The sequence below is a fragment of the Mustela nigripes genome, chromosome 12 (assembly GCF_022355385.1).
Source record: "Mustela nigripes isolate SB6536 chromosome 12, MUSNIG.SB6536, whole genome shotgun sequence".
In the NCBI taxonomy this organism is placed as follows: domain Eukaryota; kingdom Metazoa; phylum Chordata; class Mammalia; order Carnivora; family Mustelidae; genus Mustela; species Mustela nigripes.
The window spans coordinates 10,726,690-10,749,067 of record NC_081568.1 but is presented as its reverse complement, the minus strand read 5'-3'; the positions used below and the strand labels follow the sequence as shown (position 1 = coordinate 10,749,067).

Genomic DNA, 22,378 nt, shown 5'->3' with positions numbered 1-22,378 from the left:
GTTTAAAAAGATCTTTCAGGAAAGATCTAGAACTTTCCTTCTCTTGGAGAGAATAGCACCTTTCCAGACCAAAAACAGTTTCCCATTTAAAGATACTTACAACAGCCATGTGGATTGTTTGACTAAGTTTTTTGGACACTTGCTTTTCGGGGGATTGGATACCATTTCAACCAGCGAGTTGACAATAATCCCATTCAGACAACAACAGAGCTCTTATAAACAAAAACTAAACAGAAGAAAATGTATTTAATCCGAGAGATCGATATGCGTCTTCGAATATATTCCAATATATTCTCAACTATTTTTCACCTTCAAAACAAGCTTACATATAATTCCAGAAGTCACTTAAAATGATTTGACTTTAGGAAATAGATAGATGGTCCAGGGATGTTGGTAGTGTTTTTAGCAAATTTCTTGTTATTGGCCATCCATTCTCCCTTCTTCCATTCATTCTCCCCCTCTTCTTAATCTGATGTATTTTCAGCAGTCCAGTATGAGAACTACAGTGGAGGAAGGCAGCCCCATAGGTTAACTTTTTCAGGAATGGCCAAACAATAGTTGTTAATTAAGGAGGAAAATATCTTTATGCCAATTCACAGGAACTGGAGAAAGAGAGAACTCATCTCGTGGAGGAGGTAACTGCAAACAAAAGAAGGATGAAAGAGCTAGAAGATAATTTGCTTTACCGGCTGACGAGTACCCGGGGGTCCCTGGTGGAAGACGAGAGTCTCATAGTTGTGCTGAGTAACACAAAAAAGACCGCGGAAGAGGTGACACAGAAGCTGGAAATTTCGGCAGAGACAGAAATTCAAATTAACTCAGCCCGGGAGGAATACAGACCTGGTAAGTTTGGTAATGAAAGATAAATGTCACAGGAAAATGAAGTGAGAAAAAACTCGAACATCGGAGAAATTAAAGGAACGAAGGACATTAATGAAAATGGTGGCACGAGGCAGGGTGGCCATTCACGTTTTGTGGCATCACTTTGGGAGGCATTCGGTAAAACTGAGATGAAAAAAATTTGCAATGGTGCTTACCGTTCCTGTGGGTTGGCAAATTCTTTACACTTAGAAAGTACAGAGGGAGGATTTTGAAAGAACGTCTGACAACTGTTTCGAAATCTGAGGAGTTAGTGCAGCATTTATGGGCTGTTCACTAGTTTTTTATCATTTGGTAGCAATCAGCCAGTATTCTGTTTGCAGTCTTTGTATTAGAAAAGTAGCTCCTTGGTCTCACCGGAGTGCTGGAGTCTTACTCATAAATTTGCAAATCAGTGTTGTTTACGCATTACAAGAGGGACCTGTGGAAAGCCTTGTTTCCTTTAGAAATATATCATTCTTCTTAGAGAAATAATCAGAGCGGTATCATGTGCTGGTGGAGAGTCATCGTTGCCATGCCTTGTTTTGCCAACCTGAGGCCACACGTGATTGGGGCTTTCTCCTGGAGCATAGACATGAGGTGCATAAGGTGCCTACACAATTTGCCGGTCATTACAGTTTTTGCTTTCCCATCAATTGCCTTTTCTGCCAATGAGAAAAGAGAGTGAAGTATGTTTATAAGGGATCTGGAAGTTCTAACGTGCAAAATTCCACTTGATAAACACCAACAACAGACTGCTTACACAAAGCTTATGAATAAGAACTAATTTATACATCATGAGCCTTGCTTCAGACTCCTAGTGCTGGTAGATAGTCATGGATAAAACAAAACTAAGACCTGTTTTCATTTAGAGTTTAAACTGGTCTGTGCACGGGTCATTCACTGTCCAACCCCAGCCCATGTAACCTTTTTTGTTTTTCAGTGGCGACGCGAGGCAGCATTCTGTATTTCCTCATCACTGAGATGCGCTTGGTCAATGAAATGTATCAGACCTCGCTCGGCCAGTTTCTTGGCTTGTTCGACCTTTCCTTAGCCAGGTATGTCTGTACTCAGGAAGCCAGGCTGAATTTTCTATCTGCGGGCTCCAATGATGACCTTATAACTTCTTTTCCTTTTGCTACTGAGTCTTTTTTTTTTAAATCTAAGCCGAGTGTAATTACCAGCATGTTAACACATCATTCGCATAAATCCTCTTACGCTCAGAGACAGCTCTACCAACTCTTCATCCATGGATTGATTCCTTGGGTTTCATCTATTTCTGTTAAACAAGAGAATTCCCAAGACCTTGTTGTGAGTGATAATACCCTGCGGGTAAAATTGATTTAGACAACATTGCGGATTCTGTTGTGTTATTTTATGTTGAGAGAATGCTTGTTATTTTGGATTTAGGATGCTTATTCTTATGCGTAAAAAAGAACTGGCCCTCCAAAGTTACCTGTTCTCCGCTAAAGACATTTTTATGGGCAATGGAAAAGGGGAGTGGGATGAGCCTGATTTAAGTCTGGTTCTCTCCACCAGGTCTGTCAAAAGCCCAATTACGAGCAAGAGGATTGCTAATATCATTGAGCATATGACCTATGAGGTTCATAAGTATGCGGCCCGGGGCTTGTATGAAGAACACAAGTTCCTGTTCACCTTGCTGCTCACCCTGAAGATCGACATCCAGAGGAACCGAGTCAAGCATGAAGAGTTTCTCACCCTTGTTAAAGGTCAGTATAACAATAGAAAGGTCCAGATGTAGGAATTACTTGAAGGTGCAGAGCAGCACTTTTTTTTTTTTCTCTAACGGTTGTGTTGCATTTCACTGAAGGTTGCATATATGTGCAATATTTTATTTGTTCATTTATTGCATAAATATTTATTGAGAGCCTCCTGTGTGCTGAGTCACAGACTAGACACTAGGCACATCATGAAACAGTAAATTATGGAGTATGTGGAAGCCAGTAGGCATGATGGGGAAAAGAAACAGAGCTTGATAAGGGAGACGGGGAGTGAACAGTGTATGCAGAGTTGGTGGGGGCAGTTAAAATATTGGAATGGAGTATTTAGTGGGATACCTAATGGGGTAGGCCTCCCTGAGAGATGGACAGGTGAACGAAAGCCTGGAGGGGGCGGGGGCACTGGCCCTGCAGACAGGCAGAGGGAGAGTGTCAAAGGGAGAGGAACGGGCATCAAGGTGCCGGTGGGGGCAAGCCTGGTGTGACAGAGGCAGAAGCCGTGGGCAGGGCAGTTGTGGAGCTCATCCTCTGGGTGTTTTTTCTGAATCTGTTGAAGCACCGCTCACAGGCAGGTCCCTTGTGCCACTGCACACTACAGCCCAGGGAAGGCTAGGAAACCCATTTGCTGTCACATTCTTGACTATCTGGACAAAAACTAGTGGCAATGTCGTGGGGTCTACATGGCTTTATTTACTGTATCTTTCTAAGCAAAGGTTTATCTTTACAGAAAAGACCTAATTTTCTCTACAGTGGGTGGGGAGAGATTTGCACGTTCCCCTGGAGAGTGGAGCTGCAGCGGAACTTGAAGACAACCCTGAAGGGGCAGGAGGGAAGGGGGGTGGCTCTGCACCTGTGGTGCCCTGGGCGGCATAGGTCTATGTCCAATGTGAACAAATGCGTATTCGCGTTTGTATAAATATACATTTGCATACCTATCTTATAGAAACAACCAAGACTCATTTGGTGAGACTTGAACTTAGGAATGTAGGATTTACAGACAATTTTTCTCTTTTTCTCTCTCTCTATTCTTTGTCTCCAGCTCTTGTACTCTGGCTCCTTAGATCTCTTTATTTTCCAGATTTTCTAAATCAGAGCACGTGGATGGTGAATGATTTGGGGAAAGATCCCTTAGGGAGATGCATAGGTGTAGGGGTTGACTTCTTCACCGAGCCCTTCAAATAGCCGACTCACGGTGTCATTGACTGCTCCAGCTGATGGAGGTTTCCTGTGGCTTGTTGTCCCCGACATCTCCATCCAGGCATGAAGCATTTCCTCATAAAATGCGTCCAAGTCTGGATGAAATACTGGGAAATGTGTTGCCATTTGATGTGATGATAGCAGACGTGGGATTTAGGGTTAGGATGACTCTAAGAGAGAGTAGTGGCTTTGCTAATTTCTTGATGAGTGTCTCAAGCACGTTCTTCAAACTTTTCAGGCTCCTGTCTCCTCTGCTATAAAACAAGGATGGTCAAGTCTACACCAGCAGATTATTGAGAAGTCACACAATTTGTGTAAATGACGGCACGTAGGATATGTTTAGCAAACGATAGGCATTATTATATTATCTGTAATATTTTATTTTATTTTTTTTATTAATCTGAGGCTCACATAGTCTGCACTGGTTTTTGCGGGGTTTTGGCATTCAACAGTTTTGTGACCCTGCTTTATGCAACAGAGTTGGAGGAAGCTTTGCAAGGCAGCTATGTCACAAGATTGCTCAACGAGGGGCTGAGATGTTGGCGAGAAGGACCCAGTGGGGGAACTTCTTCTGCAAGGACTTTAAAGTCATTTCTTTGAAAATGTTATTTAGAGAGTAAAAATGTTTGGATACTGGTCTTTTAATTTTCTCATCTCTAAGGTGGAACAGGTTCAGCCCCGATGACTTTCTAAATCTGCCTTACCTAGACCACTTTATGATTCTGGGATATCACTTGTAGAAATTTTTGTTGTAAGAATGTATCATTTTTTTTTTTTTTTACAAAGTGTTATGGTATAAATTCAAACTTACTTCTTCCCAGAGTAAGGATTCACAGAATGGAGGCAACAGCATACCTCTCAGTCACCTGGAGAGTTTATTTTGAATTATACCTATTCCAATCGTTCACTCATCAGAAGTACATTTAATCTGGTGCCGTATCATCCAGGAATATATCTGCCCCCGACCCAATACCATCATCCTCTGGGGCCCATTGTACACTTTTGAGGCAGGAAAAATATTCATGCCACTGTTACCCTCTGCTAACCCATGAATAATGCTTTGGTTGCAAGGACCACCCTTTCCTTCCTGTAAATGGCTTCTCCCTAACTCTCTGGTGTCTGTCTTATTCTTTTGAGTTTGTTGGAAAATGGACAGTTTCCATGGAAATTGGTATGACATATTTCAACACAATGCCATTGTCCTCAGGTCTTTAACTGCTCTCTGCCATTGAAGCAATCTGTTTTGATTTGGTGACTTAATAATCTTATCAAAATTGCTTCAAGGCCATACTTTTACCTTGTTGGAAATATACTAAGATGGATTTGGCCAAAAGCTAGTAATTTAGTGGGGTCCATGGCACCTGGATAAAGTGGAGATTGGTTCAATAAATATCTGGAGTGTTATTATTTGTTCTTGACCTGCTGTGTTCAAAAAAGGATTTTAACGTTAGCCAAATGAATTGGTTATATCCTTTTAAGAATTATACTTAGAGCATGTTTTCCTTGAAATATTTTAATAGATGGTGTTTATTAAACAATATATTTCATCCTATAATATTTCTTTGACTTAAAATATGATTGTTTACACATTTAGTTCTTCTGAGATGGGCACAATAACATTTTAAGGTGTCGTTTATTTTATGGTGTCCTGGGAGTTATATGAGTTACATGAGCTTAGGTAAGTCAGCAGCTACGAAGTAAGAGTCATTACCCAGTGGAAATGTTTGCTGTGGTTAGACTGACCAAAAATAAGTGACACAGTGCAGGATGCTTGGGTGTGCTCAAATGGATATAAATAATATATTGATTCATAGACAAGAACCCTTTAAACACGTGGGTGCTGCTGACATTTCTAGATGAACTCTCTCCTTGAAAGAGCTTGTGCCAATGTCGACAACAGCTGCTCCTTTAGTGTCCCTCTGCTGTGGTCTTGGTCCTGTCTCATGTGCTTTACATACATATTTTCTCTCATTCTGTCACCATCACAACACCCAGGCTTCTTTAATCCTTGTTACCTATTTGGAAACAGGAACCCAGGTGATGAGCTGCCTTGTCCTAGACCTTAACCACACAGAGTTAGGACAGAATCCAGTAGCCCATACCTGTGCTTCTGATTCTTCTAAAATCATCAATTCCTTTATTTGATTTTAAAGCTTGTTCATATACTATGACATATTTCTGAGCCTAAAAAATGACAAGTAATGCGGTGCCGGGGGGCTCAGTTGGTTAAGTGTTGGACTTTTTTCTTTTTTTTTTCAAAGATTTTATTTCTTTGAGAGAGAGAGAGAGAGAGAGAGAGAGAGGGAGAACGTGCAAGCAGAGGGAGCTTCAGGCAGACGGAGAAGGAGGCTCCCCACGGAGGAAGGAGCCGGCACGGGACTTGATCCCAGGATGCTGGGATCATGACCTGAGCAGAAGGCAGATGCTTAACAGACTGAGCCACTCCCGCATCCCTAAGTGTTGGACTTTGGGTCAGGTCATGATTGCAGGGTCCTGGGATACAGCCCTGTGTCGGGCTCTCTGCTTGGTGTGGAGTCTGCTTCTCCCTCTGCCCCTCCCCCTGCTCGTGCACACTCTGTCTGTCTCTCTCGGAATACTAAAACCTTTAAAAAATGTCAAGGTGGTAAATAATTAAAAGTGTAAGAAAAAGTTGGGGCGCCTGGGTGGCTCAGTGGGTTAAAGCCTCTGTCTCTGTCATGATCTCAGGGTCCTGAGATGGAGCCCTGCATTGGGCTCTCTGCTCATCGGGGAGCCTGCTTCCTCCTCTCTCTCTCTCTCTCTGCCTGCCTCTCTGCCTACTTGTGATCTCTCTCTGTCAAATAAATAAATAAAATCTTAAAAAAATGTTTCAGAAAAAACTTTTGTATATAAATATGTTGTTTTAGAGTAAAGAAAGAACAATCTAGTAACTTTCTGTGTTTGATTTTAAAGGAGGTGCCTCCTTGGACCTTAAAGCTTGTCCTCCTAAACCAGCTAAATGGATCCTGGACATGACCTGGCTGAATCTGGTGGAACTCAGCAAACTCAGACAGTTTTCAGACATCCTTGATCAGGTAACCTGTGCTTTGAATAAGTTTCCAGCAGCGTCGCAGGGAGCAGCTCCCTGACTCACAAGTAGCTGCGGTCCTTGTGGAAGAGAGAAGTCATTTAATGTGGTCCCTCTTGCCCTGGTGCCTGAACTTCCTCCCACCCACTCGCACTCTGATGAAGCAAACTCCACCACGTCGAAATGGTGCCGTCCAGTGCCCTCTGTCAGTATCACCGACTGGAGAGCCATGAGTGGGAACACTGAGATTTAATGAAATCACTCGACATGTTTAAGGGGTTTTGCCATCTTCCTGGAGATTAACAAAAAGAAACATGAACAGCCGACCTCTAAATGCTGGAGATGATTTTCTTGCCTCTTGTTTTTCTCTTCTTCCTCCTCTCTTGTGCTCCCATGATATGGCCTTAGCCAGGTGTCTGGGCATAAATGGGCTGCCAGTCCTTGGCCTCTTTTACAAGTCACTATCCGGTCATAAGCAGCCAGTTCCTGGTGAGTTGTCTACGTGCTGGCATCATGGAAGTTGGGTCTGGAGAGCTGAATGGGGACAAACTAGGGAACAGATTCTTGAGAATCAGATGAGCAGAGAGAAGTCACACTAGAGCAAGGTGGCTTTATGTACCCACAAGCTGTAGGCTTTTTATGACCAGAAAACATGCTAATGTTGGTTCCTGACTTTCCCGGTTTCGTTTGACCAAAAAGTTACTGTTCAGCTCTATCTGTATGTGTTGGCTTTATGCCTGGTGATCTGCATTATTTCTACTGTATAATTTAACCCATTCTTTTGTGTAAAATAACTTTCATTTGGGAGGTTTTAATGCACTCGAGTGTGTTCCCCTATGAGATGACTCCTAGTGACCTTTCTCCGACTGGTATCTGTTCCTGAGGTTGCCGTTTTCTGGAGATTGTCTTATGCCTGAAGTCCCTCCACATCATGTTGTCTTTCACGACAGAGGGAGGTTTTTACTTTTTATTCTTACACAGTACTTTCTAGTGTGGATCTGGCACGTTTTCCCCTTTGATTAGGCCTCCAAGAACTATATCCGGGGCCTTAATCAAGGGGAATATACCAGAGAACATTGGATTATATTTATCTGCAGACGTTATTTGTTTGTGCTGTGTTTTAGAGATGAATGCCCGTGGACTGCTGTCCCTGATTTTAAGTTCCAAAGGATAATGGACTGTGTTCTCTTCCTCCTTATCAATTGCCTAAAGGAAGCATGTGTGTCATTACTCATTTGATACGATATTAAGTCATATATTTCAAATTACTCTAGATTAATGGAGTATTGACCAAAAGGCTTTTGGCTCAATAATAAACATATATTAAATGTCTTCTTTTGTGCCAGGAGTGGCCCTGGGAAATGAGGAAACATACGTGAATAATGAGTGAATGGGTTCCTGATCATGAAAGGATTTCATGGAGCAAATCAGATTTCCTTAAAATAATGAAAATGAGTTTTCATTGATTTCTTTATTCCTCATAAATTTGTTAGCACAAAGGTATGAGAAAGGTACCCTACTTCAAAAGCTACTGTACGCTGGCATTAATGTGGACCGACTTTAGAGAAAATCACATTTGATTTTAGACTGTTACACTTTTTGGTAGTGGAATATAAAATTTAAAAAAAGCAAAACAAGGGATATCATTCACACGTGTCTGGAAAAGTCAGAAGATTTGATGAAAAATACCCGTGAACTATTACTGAAAGGTTTTTCTGTGCTGTGATGCAATTCTTATCCCCTGGTATTTTCAGATATCAAGAAATGAGAAAATGTGGAAAATTTGGTTTGATAAGGAAAACCCTGAGGAGGAGCCCCTTCCAAATGCCTATGACAAATCTCTTGACTGCTTTAGACGTCTTCTCCTTATTAGATCATGGTGTCCTGACAGAACCATTGCCCAGGTAAAAAGTTTGTAAAGAAGAATGTTTTTTAAAGATGTTTGTATTATTTGTAAATAATCTCTACACCCATTGTGGGGCTCGAACGTACTACAACTCTGAGACCAAGAGTCACATGCACCACCAACTGAGCCAGCCAGGTGCCCCCTAGGAGAATATTTTTAAGGAGAATTTCCATTTAAATTTAAAGAAATATTGAATATTTTAATCCCAGTCAGAATTGGAGGCTTCTATGGAATTTTCTGGCAATATCCATGTGACAAATGGAAAAGTAAACAAATGTAGCGAGGTGTGCATTTGGGCTAAATGATTTAATAATCTTCTTTGGTCTAAATGGTACAAGAGTGAATGAGGAAGCCGTGTTTTTTAGGTCAGCGTACAGGTATGACGTAAAGATAATGTATTACTCCTCCATACCATTTTTATTTATTTATTTATTTATTTATTGAAAGATTTTATTTATTTATTTGACAGAGAGAGATCACAGTAGACAGAGAGGCAGGCAGAGAGAGAGAGAGGGAAGCAGGCTCCCTGCTGAGCAGGGAGCCTGGTGCGGGACTCGATCCCAGGGCCCTGAGATCCTGACCTGAGCCGAAGGCAGCAGCTTAACCCACTGAGCCACCCAGGTGCCCCTCCTCCATACCATTTTTATATTAACTCCAAAATGATGTGGATGCTCCATGTTGTTAGTCGTAAAAAGTAGGAAGAGTGTGGAATTCTGGCCGGAGAGGTAGATAAGAGGGAGGCAGAGTATCCCCAAATCTACAGTTACAACCCCAGAAAGTCTCAGGAACCTTGATGCAAGAACTGGCTTAAAACTCTTTGAATTTTTCATATGGTTTAAATGTGAATGCTGCCTCCAGAAGATCCATCTTCTCAAAGACCTTTAATCTGCTGGCCTCCTGTCATGGAAATGTCACTGCTAATAAGACTTTTGTGTCCTGCCTCCACAATGAAAAATTTAGCTTGAATATTCAGCTCAGGTGGATTCCTTCAGGCCCTCCCCAAATAAGACACAGAGTACCGCAGGCTGGGCTTATACTAGAGTGTGGGACGCGCTCCCCTGCACTCTCCGGGGCGAGCCTGAACAACAGGGAATGGCCCATTCCAAGGCCAGGTAGGTACCAAGGAGTCATGAAAACAACTAGATTCGATGATTTATTGAGAAAAGAAAAATGAGTTTTGCAATGCAGGGCAACGGAGATCACCCTTCCTTCAGTTTCTCTTCTCAACTTCATTACTTTTATCCTGCCCCAAAGACTTGTCAGACTGTTGCCTTAAGGACAGTGTAGGAGTTTCAAGCAATCCTTCCTCTCTCTCTCTCTCTCTCTTTCCTTCCTTCCTCCCTCCCTTCCTTTCTCACTCATGTCCTCCCTCCTCCCCCCTTTCCCTCCCTTACCTGTCGTTCTTTCTTTTTCTCCTTCTTTCTTCCTTCCTCTCCCTCCCCTCCCCTCCCCTCGTCTCCCCTCCCCTCCCCTCGTCTCCCCTCCTCTCCTCTCTCTCTCCTGTCTCTCCCTTCTCTCTCGCTCTCCCTCTACTCTCTTCCTTTCTTCCTTTTTTCCTTATGTAACACTTCATTTGGTTCAATACTGAATTGAAGTCTACAAAGCTCCTTTGTAACTTTGTCATCACCATCGTAGCTTCTGTTGTCCATGGATCGACTAGAGCCATGGTTTCCCAGCTGGGGTCCCCTCTTGCTCCTCCTTGTCCACTCCAGTCAATCCTGTATACTCTAGAAGGAATGGAAATATGATTATGCTATTCCTTCCTTTTTGAAGACTTTCAGTGCCTTCCCAAGGCCATTAAAACACCCAAGTCTTAAGATCTGCAAGGCCCCTCTGGAAAAATGTCCTCTCCTCTGAAATTCTTATGCTCACATTACATTCTTTTTGTGCCTTTCAACCAGACACCTTCTTGGGAAGCATATTTGAAAGTCTACAGCGTAGGTATATGCAGTCCCCATTCCCCATAGGCAGCATCAGGCTTGTTCTCAGTATTTTGGCCGAGCATGACTGCCCACGTCAGGCGAATTTCAGCGGCCTGGTTGTAAAAACAGAGCACCCTCAGAGGTTATCTCTTGTCTCATACACATTTGTGTCTCAAGAACAATGAAGAGGGTCAGAACAGGTGCAGAGGTTTACTTGTTGATTTTTTACCCAGACTCAACACTTGAGTCTGTTTTACTGAAATCAGATACTGAGACAAAAATGTTCTTCACAGGTATGTGAAGAGTAAGTTGTGACAATGTGGCACTCTCTTTCCATTCATGCCGATGAGGTATGCAGAAGCCGGGATGTCCCACAGCTGAATCTTACATGAGTTATACTGGATGTCCTTCTGGCCCTTCTTGGTGACGCGCTCTTTTCGGTTTCAAGTTCTCTGTGTGTGTCCTCTCTGCGTGGAATGCTCACCACGCTAGCTCTCCTGCCTGTCCTCTTCATCTAGATAAATCCCGCTCATCACCCAAAGATCTGGATGAATCCCTTATTGTGGCTACCACCTTCCCACTCTAACCTGCAGTGGGCAGACATGAGTGCGGACATCATCCCAATTTTAAAGCTCAGAGACCTGGGAGGTGACAATTACTTTGGGAATGCATCGTGCATAGCTGGATATTCAAAATGGAGGAAGAGCCTGTATTACTGACTGAAATCGAACTTCGGGTGTTTTTAAGTCAAAGAAAACAGTTTAACCAGCACCACTCTCGCTTTGGCCCAAGTCTTTCTCAAGTCTCTCTGACTTAAGGAAAACCCTGACTACAATTGTTTTGTGTTTCTCCAGAATTGGAAGTGGGGTCCCGCCAAGGCCCACCTCACCAAAGTTCACCTTACCCAGCCCCTGGAAAGGTTAAAGGTCATGTTGCACCTGTAGCTGGGCTCTGATTATTACGTGAGAGAGATTCTTCTGGGGAATCTCATTGGGTAGAGAAATTTGGGTTTTACTCCCATGAGGTAGGAGAAGAAAACAGAATAGGAAATTTTTCTTTGAGGGAATCCAGTTTTTACCAGAGGGAGACCATAGACTAAAGATCACAATAGTATTTTATTGGTTAATTATTTTACTTTGTTGGAAAAGGGGCTGTGTTTTTACGTGAAATATTTTATATGGTTGATAATATAGTTGACAAAGTCTGTGATATTGTGAGCATGTATTTCAGTCAAAACAAAACTAATGGTAAAGGAGATGAGCCCAAAATGGAAAGGGATTCTAAGAATGATTAGGAGAATAACTATGGACTAAATCTTTAAAATATTGACTAACTTATTCAGTAAATATCTAATATATTTTATTTAATTAGAAGTTATTCAGTAATTATCCATTGATAAGTATCCATTAAATCCCAGGTGTTGTGCTGCTTATTTGATTATTAGAATGAATATACATTTCCCTTAAAGCATCCTGAATAATACAGTTTCCTAATATTTTAAATTTCTTATGTACCATGAAGTAGCCAGCGTATAGAAACAGGTTCCAGACAACTGGTCAGCCAACTTGGGTTCTGGTCTTGAACTGTGTGATTGTGTGTTGGCAAAGAACACACAGCCTCTCTGGTATTTATAGAGTAGAGATACAATAAGGAAAATGTCTCTGTCCTATTTCCCAGGCAGAGTTACTGTGAACATCACTGAGACAATCTACCAAAATGAATTTTGGGAGCCACCCTGCATCATAACACATGGAGGAGTTAGGATCCGTTTTGGTGACTCCTGTACTGTTTTTGGCAGGCCCGCAAGTACATCATGGACTCCATGGGAGAGCGCTATGCAGAAGGAGTTATCCTGGACTTGGAAAAAACGTGGGAGGAATCTGATCCACGGACACCACTCATCTGTCTCCTGTCTATGGGCTCGGATCCCACGGATTCCATCATTGCCTTGGGGAAGAGATTAAAAATAGAAACCCGTTATGTGTCCATGGGCCAAGGCCAGGAGGTCCACGCACGCAAGCTCTTACAGCAGACCATGGCGAATGTGAGGCCAAATGTCTACTTTTAGGTTATGTTGTTAATACAGGTTAAAGAATAGCAATGCAGAAAAGAACTTATGAATCATTAAGAGTTAAAATTTATGTGCTTTGTGATGTTCACCAAACAGGGAAAAGTTTAATATTCACTGGAAAAATTTTCATGGAACAACATACAATTTTTTTCTGCTGAGCCTTGACTTATGGAAAACTTACCCAACTAGAGCATCTTATTTCACAACAAATTTGCATAATGTTAAGCCCCACTCTAGATCCCAAACCCTCAGTGTGAGGGGGAGGTCTACAGCCTTACCCCCTGTGCCTTGCACTCCAGGACCTCAGCTATGCTTCCAGTTCTGCTCTTGTAATGCCCAGCACTCCAGAACCCACCACAGCATGTCTTTCTTGAGTTCCATAATGTATAATCTGTGCTTTGGAGTCCCCTAGGCTTAGCCCAGACCCCAGAGGCCAGGAATCTGCTGTTACCCTGTGGTGGTACCAGAGATTTTAGGAAACTTCGCTTATTGCTTTCCAGACTGGGGCTCCTAGAGCCCTTTGTGGCTTGCAAATTCTGTAGCATGCAGAATATGCCACGCTCAGGCCTCACTGGGGAGCTATAAAGTGCTGGAAACCACATGATAATCTTGCTAATAGGATAGTCAAGTCCAGAGCTGAGGCACTTCCAGGGACTTAAATTAACTGAATGCGCAAGGTCTTCCATTTCTTCTCTAGAATTCCATCTCTAGGACAGGACACTCATGCGTTTATGCTGGTCTAGCCTTCTCTGGAGTGTCCAACTCTGTCTGGATGAACCCTTGCCCCGTTTCCCTCTTCCTCCACAGTTTGGCCAGGCAAGTGGGGCAGAATGACTTGGCTTCATATTCCTACTGGAGAACATGCAGTCTTGATCTAGATGCCTTTCTGGCCTTCTTTTTTTTTAGATCGGACCCTAATCCTCTTTCCCTGAGTCTGAGCTCTCCCCTGCCATATCTTAAAACTCCTTCTGTGCCCCACCAGGGAATCTCCCTGCTGAGGACAGACTAGCTATCTTCACACCACTCTTAGCCTCCAACCACTAGGCCCACCACGAAGCCACTGGATTCTAGGTCCTGGCCACTGAATCTAGAACCTCACTATTTTACTGCAGTCTAGTCTCTTTCCTCTGGTCTAGAACTGAGCCCACTGGGTTTTAGAACCTCCATATTTACCTAGCACCTCTTTTATCCCCAAGTACAATATGCCCCACCCCCAGTTTTCTTGAAGGTTGTAGGGAGGCTCACATGTGTGTGCCTTGTCTGAGCACTTGCTATGCAGTTAGGAGGGCGGCAGGGGTGGACTGAAGTGTATCCAGAGATGAAAACATGCATCTATACTTAAGAATGCCAGATTGGGAAGGGGCACCTGGGTGGCTCAGTTGATGAAGCATCCAGCTCTAGATTTTGGCTCAGGTCATGATCTCAGGGTCTTGGGATTGAACCTCATGTTGGGCTCTGTGGAGTCTGCTTGAATTCTTCTCTACCCCCTCTCCCTCTGTCCTTCCTCCTGCCCATGCTGTCTCTCTCTCTATAAAATAAATAAATAAAATCTTAAAAAGAATGCCAGGTCTGGTCTGACGTGAAGGCTGAGTAGACTTCTACCCTGGCTTCTACCTCCTTTCGGCCTCCTCCGCATTCTCCCTCCTTCTTCTTGGCCTCCTCCTTTTCCCCTTCCTCCTTTTCACTTTCTCTGTTTCTCCCTCTGCATGTTACTGTGCTTAGAACAAAGACACCGGCAATAACAGGACACCTATTTAACTCTAATTTAAAATAAATAAGTATTTAGTAATTATAGTTTCAGGCAACTAAGTTGAGTATAAATGGAATAATTTTAGCCTTCGGTTTATTCATGTTTTCTGTTTAGTAGTTTAGTAAATCAAGTAAAAGAAAAAAAAATGTTATTATTAGCATGCTTACAACTTGTCAGAGATACTAGCTTTTTTAAAGTTTTGTAGGAAAGATTGGAGGCAGGGCACCTGGCTGGCTCAGTCAGTAGAGCCGCTACACTTGATCTTGGGGTTATGGGTTCGAGGCTCATGGTAGATTTAGAGAGTACTTAAAAAATAAAATCTTAATAAAAGAAAAAAAGGAAGGTTTGAGGCACTATGACAGATTGAACTGACTACCCAAGACTAGCAATGTGGATGATCTCCTTAACATAAAACATTTAATACAGAATATGGTAACCCCACAGAAACAGCCATGGAGAACAGATTCCAGGGGAGGGTTGAAACAGCCCACTTCTCACCTCAGATTCCCCAGCATGCTGGGAGACAGAGAGTGGCTCAACCCTTTTTGTGGTTGTTATGTTTTATATCTAATTTTTTTTTTGAATTGTGAACGGTGCCAGTTGAATTTTTCAAGGGACAAAAAATAGTTTACTTATTCAGCAGTGCTATATACTCCTCAAGAAAATAGAAGGGGATATGTGAAATTTCACAGTGATCCGTTTTATACCGAGATTTTAAATTTGGTGCTTGGTTTGTTTCTCGGAAAGAGAAATAACTCGGGCTGCACTAGTCAAATCAAAACCAGCCAAAGTTACAGAGTCAAGAAAACAACTCGAGATTATGATCTGGATATTATAGATCATTCTAGCAGAAATATTATATAGATTAGGTGTTGACTAAATTATTACAACATGATCTAAAATATTGTCTCTATTGCTTTATACAAGAAACATTCTTAGGCTCATACCATGTGTTATACAAAAGATAAGTCTTATTTTCTAAGGCTCTTGTTCTTATAGTATGTAGATTCTCCCACTTTCTAGGTGGTGGACATCCTGCCCAGAGGTTTGGGAACTCCGTGGGAGAAGGGATGGAATAGGTCTCGAAACTGAGTAGGTAGCCTTTCTTTCACCTGTCTTCAGTGAGGTTCCTAGACCCTCAATGTGCTGATGGCCTCCAGTCCGGCCCTGTCCATGGTACCTTCCAAAGAAAATCAGCTTTACCTCTTTCTTTAAGGGAGGCAGGAACAGGTTGGAGGGCTGGGCTTTTGGTCTCTCATGTGAGCCCATCTTCTCCCCCACTTCCACAGGAACATCTCACCACCCGCTCTTGTGTGTTTGGGGCTATGTGGTGTAAATCAGGTTACTTCTCAGCTTTCCTTGAATGCCAGTCGAGGATTTAGCTTTCCTGTTTTAAATGTTACTGATATTGTCTTCACCCTCACTGTCCTTGTTCGTAAAAGCTCATGCCTCTAAAAATGTCCCTTCTTTGTACTTCTCACGGAACCTGGGAGGAAGCTGAGGTACATGGACATTTCACTCAACCACCTGTACAAGGCAGGGATGTTATCTCTTTTGGCACCAACTCTGGTTATTTTCATGACTCCTACTATATATTATCAGTTGGCGTGCTAGTATGCTTTGGGACAAATGCATGGAAAAAGAAAAAGACACACTTAACCTCAACTCAACGTCATTGTATCTGTAGATTTGACCTGGACTGATTTAGTGGTTAGTGTGCTTCTCTGTTAAATTTTGATTACCTACTTTCTGAAGAATATATTAACTTAAATCTCTGGGTGCAACAGGAAATAGTGTCTCATTTCCATTTACTGTTGTTGACTTAGGGAGGATGGGCACTTCTGCAGAACTGCCATCTGGGACTCGATTTCATGGATGAGCTAATGGACATAATTGTAGAAACTGAGATGGTACATGATGCTTTCCGCCTGTGGATGACCACCGAAGTTCATAAGAACTTTCCCATTATGCTCCTTCAGATGGCCATTAAATTTGCCAATGAGCCTCCACAGGGCCTCCGGGCAGGCTTGAAAAGAACATACGGTGGTGAGTCGAGGGGACTTTTTGTGCTTAAATTTGTTGTCTTAAAGAAATCGCAAAAGCCACAAGTCAAGATAGAGCTGTAGTGAACTATACTATTATTTACCATGATGAGGAGAGGACAACACCTTGTCACGCCCCACATGGAATACGTTCTGGTGGCCTTAGGACATCAGAGCTCATGGTCATCCACCTTGAACTTTTCCTGTATTCCCTGGATTGCTCTGCTTTGGCCTGTGCTCTTCTCCAGCTAGACACCCGCCTTTCCATGTTAACATTATTTTGCCATTTAGGGTCCTTCATGCTCCCTACCTAAAGTTGGCCAATAGCCTCTTGCAAGAGCAGAGGCTGAATTCAAGTTATGACCTGCCTGCGTTTCATGAGGCCATCTGAACACTCTACAGTTTTTATTGAGTTGCTAACAAGGCTCAAATGCTTGTCAGGCTGCGAGATAATGTGGGAGTAAATAGATGGGGAAGGATGAGGGTGGTAAAAAAATTCTAAGTAAAAAATATACAGTTATATATATGTAATATAAATACATAATAATTATAATAATAGTTTTTTATTATGTTTTGTTAGTCTCCATACAGTACATCATTAGTTTTTGATGTCATATTCCATGATTAATTGTTTATGTATAACACCCAAACTCCATGGAATCCATGCCCTCCTTGATACACGTCACCAGGCTCTCCCATCCCCCCCAACCCCCTCCCGTCTAAAACCCTCAGTTTGTTTCTCAGAGTCCGCAGTCTCTCATGGTTTGTCTCCCCCTCCAGTTACCCACCTTCATTTTTCCCTTCCTTCTTCTAATGTCCTCCATGCTATTCCTTATGTTCCACCAATAAGTGAAACCATATGATAATTGCCTTTCTCTGATTGACTTATTTCACTTAGCATAATTTGGGGAATATACTTGGGTGTGGTGGGCTTCTAGATACACTGTCTTAATTGATATTAAATTGTGAGTAGTATATACTGAAGTTCATTGCAACTTGAGTACAGATTCCAAATAATAATGATAATAAGAGCAATAATAAATAATTAGTAATAGTAGTTTTAGTAGTAGTATTTATAATACTAATTTATAATACTAATTTTAGTAGTAGCATTTATAATACTAATAATAGTATTATATTAAATGATATTAGGTTACTAGTAATAATAAATAATATTAATAATAGCATTTGAAATACTAGTATTTTAGTAATAGTACTGCCATCCTTCTTCTACCTCTAGTTTATCCCCACAATATCTTGTCAGACTGGCAGGAACTTGACCCATGTTAAGTTAAGTTAACCAGCCCCCAACCTCCTCGCCCAGTCTCTTTGCAGATTTTTCAGCAAGAAACACCCTCTGGACACCCAAAGTTAAATTATAATTGTCATATGAATGTGATAAAAATAATTCAAGATAAATGAATTTTACTATCAGAAATTTACAAAAATAATAATGTATAAGTGTAATAAGAAGTCAAGGGGTGTGAGTGACGATACAGGTTTTCGCCCCACCGGCCATGACAGGTGTGAGCCAGGACCTGCTGGATGTAAGCACCGCAGCCCAGTGGAAACCCATGCTCTATGCGGTGGCTTTCCTGCACTCCACGGTCCAGGAGAGGAGGAAGTTTGGTCCCCTGGGATGGAACATTCCCTATGAATTTAATCAGGCTGACTTTAACGCCACCGTGCAGTTCATCCAAAACCACCTAGATGACATGGATGTCAAAAAGGTACCGTGTGTGCGCCACCCTGTGCTGTCAGTTCCTGTGGGCACAGGGCCTTCTGTTCACACACTTGCCCAGCTTCGGGACGGATCCTGTGACAGTGATGGCCTTCCGTGCTTGCATAGTCCTACCTTTAAGTCGTGCCAGCTGGGGTCACACTTGCCTCTGGATTTCAGATGAAAAAAAAGGAACCAGTTTTGTTTATCTTTGTATTTCTCAAAGCTGAGCTGAAATTACATGCAAAGCAAAAGGGTTGAATTGGTGGGGGGGGGGGGTGAGAAAACTTGTTTTTTAGAATCCTAAAAAACAAAAATGAAAGTCTAGGTCACTTTTGAAGCATGTGTTTTTTAAGGAGCTGCCTCAGTATTCCCCAAATCTAGCTTTTTTTAAGTTGAAATTAAAATATGAAAGCATAGGAATGCACCAAAGGGGTCGATTTCAAATCATGTACAGGAGCTCTGAGTAATCCTCAAGGTTTGTCTATGTCATTTTCTTCCTGCACTTTTAACATGACTGATGAAGAATGAATGAATGACTTTGGTGACCACAAATACACAGCTGTTGCTTCGTGGGGAAAACCAGGATGAACCAGGTAATCAGTTCTCCACAACGGTTCTGTCCATGTTCGCAGGGCGTCTCCTGGACCACTGTCTGCTACATGATAGGAGAGATTCAGTACGGAGGCAGAGTCACCGACGACTATGATAAAAGGTTGCTGAACACATTTGCTAAGGTCTGGTTCAGTGAAAACATGTTTGGATCAGATTTCAGCTTTTACCAAGGGTATAATATTCCGAAATGCAACACAGTGGATAACTATCTTCAATATATCCAGGTTTGTCCGCTTCAGAATTATATGCCTAGAGCGCATGTCTACAGCCTAGTGACCATTTTGATATTTATTTGCACTGCAAACACTGCTTTTAAAATAAATTTTAATGGTGATACATACTCTCACTGTAAGTGCTTTCTTCATATGTTCCTGAGGATCTTCAGGAACCTTCTTGGCCGTGGGGAGTTGTCTTGTCAGTGGGCTAGCAGCAACCCTGTCCTCTGCTCCCTAGATGTCAGCATCCCCTATCCAGTTGTGACAACCAACCATGTCTCCAGACATGCCAAATGTTCCCGGGAGGCAAAATTGCCCCTGGCTGGGAAGTGTTGCTCTCAGAGGGAATCCGGTAGATTTTGACAGGAAATTTGAGGAAAAGATCTGATTTGTGTTTCAGGGTAACTACATTTTCTGTCTCCATACCTTGAACTCATTAGATCATTATTTAGAAACCTCTTTTGGGACTCCTGGGTGGCTCAGTCAGTTAAGTGTCTGCCTTTGACTCAGGTTGTGATCCTGGGGTCCTGGGATCGGGCCCCTACTTCTCCCTGTCCCTCTGCTGCTCCCTCTGCTTGTGTCCTCTTGCTCTCTTGCTCTATCTGTCAAATAAATAAACAAAATCTTAAGAAACAAAAAGAAATCTCTTTGCCTCTATCTGAGATTCATCTCAGAGTGAACAAACTAAAACCCAATGGCCCCAAAGGGCTCAATTTATCAGTACATTTAGAGGTTCTGTGATATATGAATGTAATGAGTTTATCGTACATTACCACCTCTACACTTGTATTAATTCACATCAACAAATACATTTGTCTTAACTGCTCTATAGATGTCTTTAAATCATTAGCACTGAATACAAAAGTGCCTGTGAAGATATAAATTTAGATATGCCCGTACATGCATTTATTTACATATACTTCATTTCACAATGAACTTGAGTTTGTTCATGAGAAGACATTATGTAAAAAGGAATAAAATAAGGGAGGAGATTGCAGGAAAAATAGGAGACAATAATGAGGTTTACGATACAATTCACACATTGAAACCAATGTCAAATTTAGGTACTTTTTTTTTCTTTCAAATAGCTGTGTTCTTCTCCTGCTTATGCTGCTTTGGATCGTCTCTTGCTGTCTGCCTTTCTCTCGCACTGGGTCGCTCTCGGTATTCCTCTTTTCATAATCTCCATCTTTCTCCCTGGGAGAGTACAGTTCCCACCTGTGGCCCTTTTTGGGCCATAGTTGCTAAAACTATCATTTTCTGGTACCTTAAAACTATCATTTTCTGGTACCTTAAAGCATAGAAACCATTAGTTATATCACATTTATTTAAAAGATTGGTTTAAATTAGACCTTCAGAAAACAAAATACTAATCCAGAGCTCTCTTTCTATTTCACCTTTTCTAAAACAAGACAGTGTCTCTGATTAAACTTGCTGGAGGTGTAGACAGTAAGGACCCCTGACCTTACTGTGTTTCTCAGTGTTCATCCTCTTTCACGTCAACATTTGACTCTTTCCTGGAGAAATTATTGAGATTGAAGCCTGACACTAATAAGACATATTGTGTAAATGCTTATTTTTTTGGTGGTGGTAGGGATAGTATTTGATGTTATTTATTTACTTATTTATTTATTCATTTTAAAATTCGAGTATAGTTGACACCCAATGTTACATGATTTATTTCAATAAAAACATTTCTTTCCTAAGACTGTATAATCTAAGGGGTGCTTATGTCAGCAATGTGGGCTAATGTGGGGTACTTGTTGTTCAGAGCTTGCCTACCTACGACAGCCCTGAGGTGTTCGGACTGCATCCCAATGCCGACATTACTTACCAGAGCAAGCTGGCCAAGGATGTGCTGGACACCATCCTCAGCATCCAGCCCAAGGACAGCTCCGGGGGAGGGGATGAGACCCGGGAGGCTGTGGTGGCCCGGCTGGCCGACGATATGCTGGAAAAGCTGCCCCCCGACTACAGCCCATTTGAAGTGAGTTGACGTTCTGACTGGATGTCAGCAGTGGGAAGCATCTGTTCGGTTGGTGGGAGTGAAGAGTAAGGAAGGAGGGCAAAAAATGATTTTTCTGAAACTAAAAAAACATTCAAAAACTCACTTCCTGAAGAACCAGGAAAAGAAGTTTTTAAGTCTATAAATGTGATCATTTTGAAATAGAAACAATAAAGAACCCTGACAAGAATGTTCATGTTCGTGACTAGGTTCTAAGTGTATACCGATGGGTTAGGATTGCTTTTCTAGAACTTTCCTTTGAGGTTCTTCACATTGTCATTCGTTCAAAGGGAGGTCATGTATTTTGAGAATCAGGCACCCGGTCAATGAAAAAATATTGTGCAATTTAATGCACATCTTAAAATTCAGGCCATCCTAATTTCAGGAAGGTTTTATCAGTAACTCTAGCACTTCATGGGTTTTGAAAATTGATTTGTCTTTTTAATATGTAAGTGACTTCTAAGCCAAATTTATTATTAGGAAAGTTCATTTTTTAGACAGTTTAGCAGATGTTAGTGAAAAGATTTACCGTGAAAACATTTTAAAATCTTAGATAAAAGCACCGGTGACTAACTTTCCATGTAGTTTTAGCAGATGCCCCGACTAACCCTGTAACACTTCTGTCACAGGACCCCCTGGCCCTTTATATATATATATTGCCCTTCTTTACCTGGTTTTCAAAAAAGAAACCTGCAGCATTTTGTTTCTTTAACATCTTATTATTTTTCCACAAAGCAGACCATTTTGGTTTCTGGTACTGTACACTGAACTCAAGGACCCATTACCAAGGGAATAATTTCCCTTTGAGAAAACTGATCACTTGCTTGGAGAAAATCAATACCATTATCAGCTTTCATAAGCACCTGTCGTTGTAGTATCGGGAGAGAGGTCATTCATATCTAACAGTGGCTGAAATATTTATGAAGCAATAAAAATATCTAAAAATGGAATAGCAGTTACATAAATAAACATGGCAAGTAATGGGGTTTAGGAGAGCCTCCTTCCTTTGTCTGTGTTGCCTTGGGATAAAGCAACTCAGCCCAGCAGGATAGCTGATCCATAGAAGACGCTCTCGATAAGTACTCATAGGATGGAAATGGGTGGGTGGCTGGGGGGGAACGATCGGATGGATGCTCTGATGGAAAAAACCAGAAGCTCTGAAGACAGGAGTCTAGTCTTTCGAAGCAGCCAGCAGGATGGTTGTGTGCATGTACACATCTGTTTTTTGTGTGTCTGTGTGTGTTTTTGCCAGTCTTAGGCCAGCAGGTACATGAGCATCTCCCGACGAGCGC

At 41.9% G+C, this 22,378-nt stretch overlaps 1 protein-coding gene across 1 annotated transcript in view; it reads left to right on the top strand.

The window, feature by feature from the left end:
* DNAH5 (dynein axonemal heavy chain 5) overlaps window positions 1-22,378 on the top strand; it is a 205,275-nt gene that overhangs the window by 168,450 nt on the left and 14,447 nt on the right. The window contains exons 66-75 of the mRNA XM_059416774.1: window positions 600-843; window positions 1,802-1,916; window positions 2,398-2,588; window positions 6,726-6,847; window positions 8,595-8,744; window positions 12,467-12,712; window positions 16,316-16,535; window positions 18,056-18,261; window positions 18,887-19,090; window positions 20,853-21,068. Coding sequence (XP_059272757.1) covers window positions 600-843; window positions 1,802-1,916; window positions 2,398-2,588; window positions 6,726-6,847; window positions 8,595-8,744; window positions 12,467-12,712; window positions 16,316-16,535; window positions 18,056-18,261; window positions 18,887-19,090; window positions 20,853-21,068 — 1,914 coding nt within the window. The remainder of the gene's footprint in view (window positions 1-599; window positions 844-1,801; window positions 1,917-2,397; window positions 2,589-6,725; window positions 6,848-8,594; window positions 8,745-12,466; window positions 12,713-16,315; window positions 16,536-18,055; window positions 18,262-18,886; window positions 19,091-20,852; window positions 21,069-22,378) is intronic.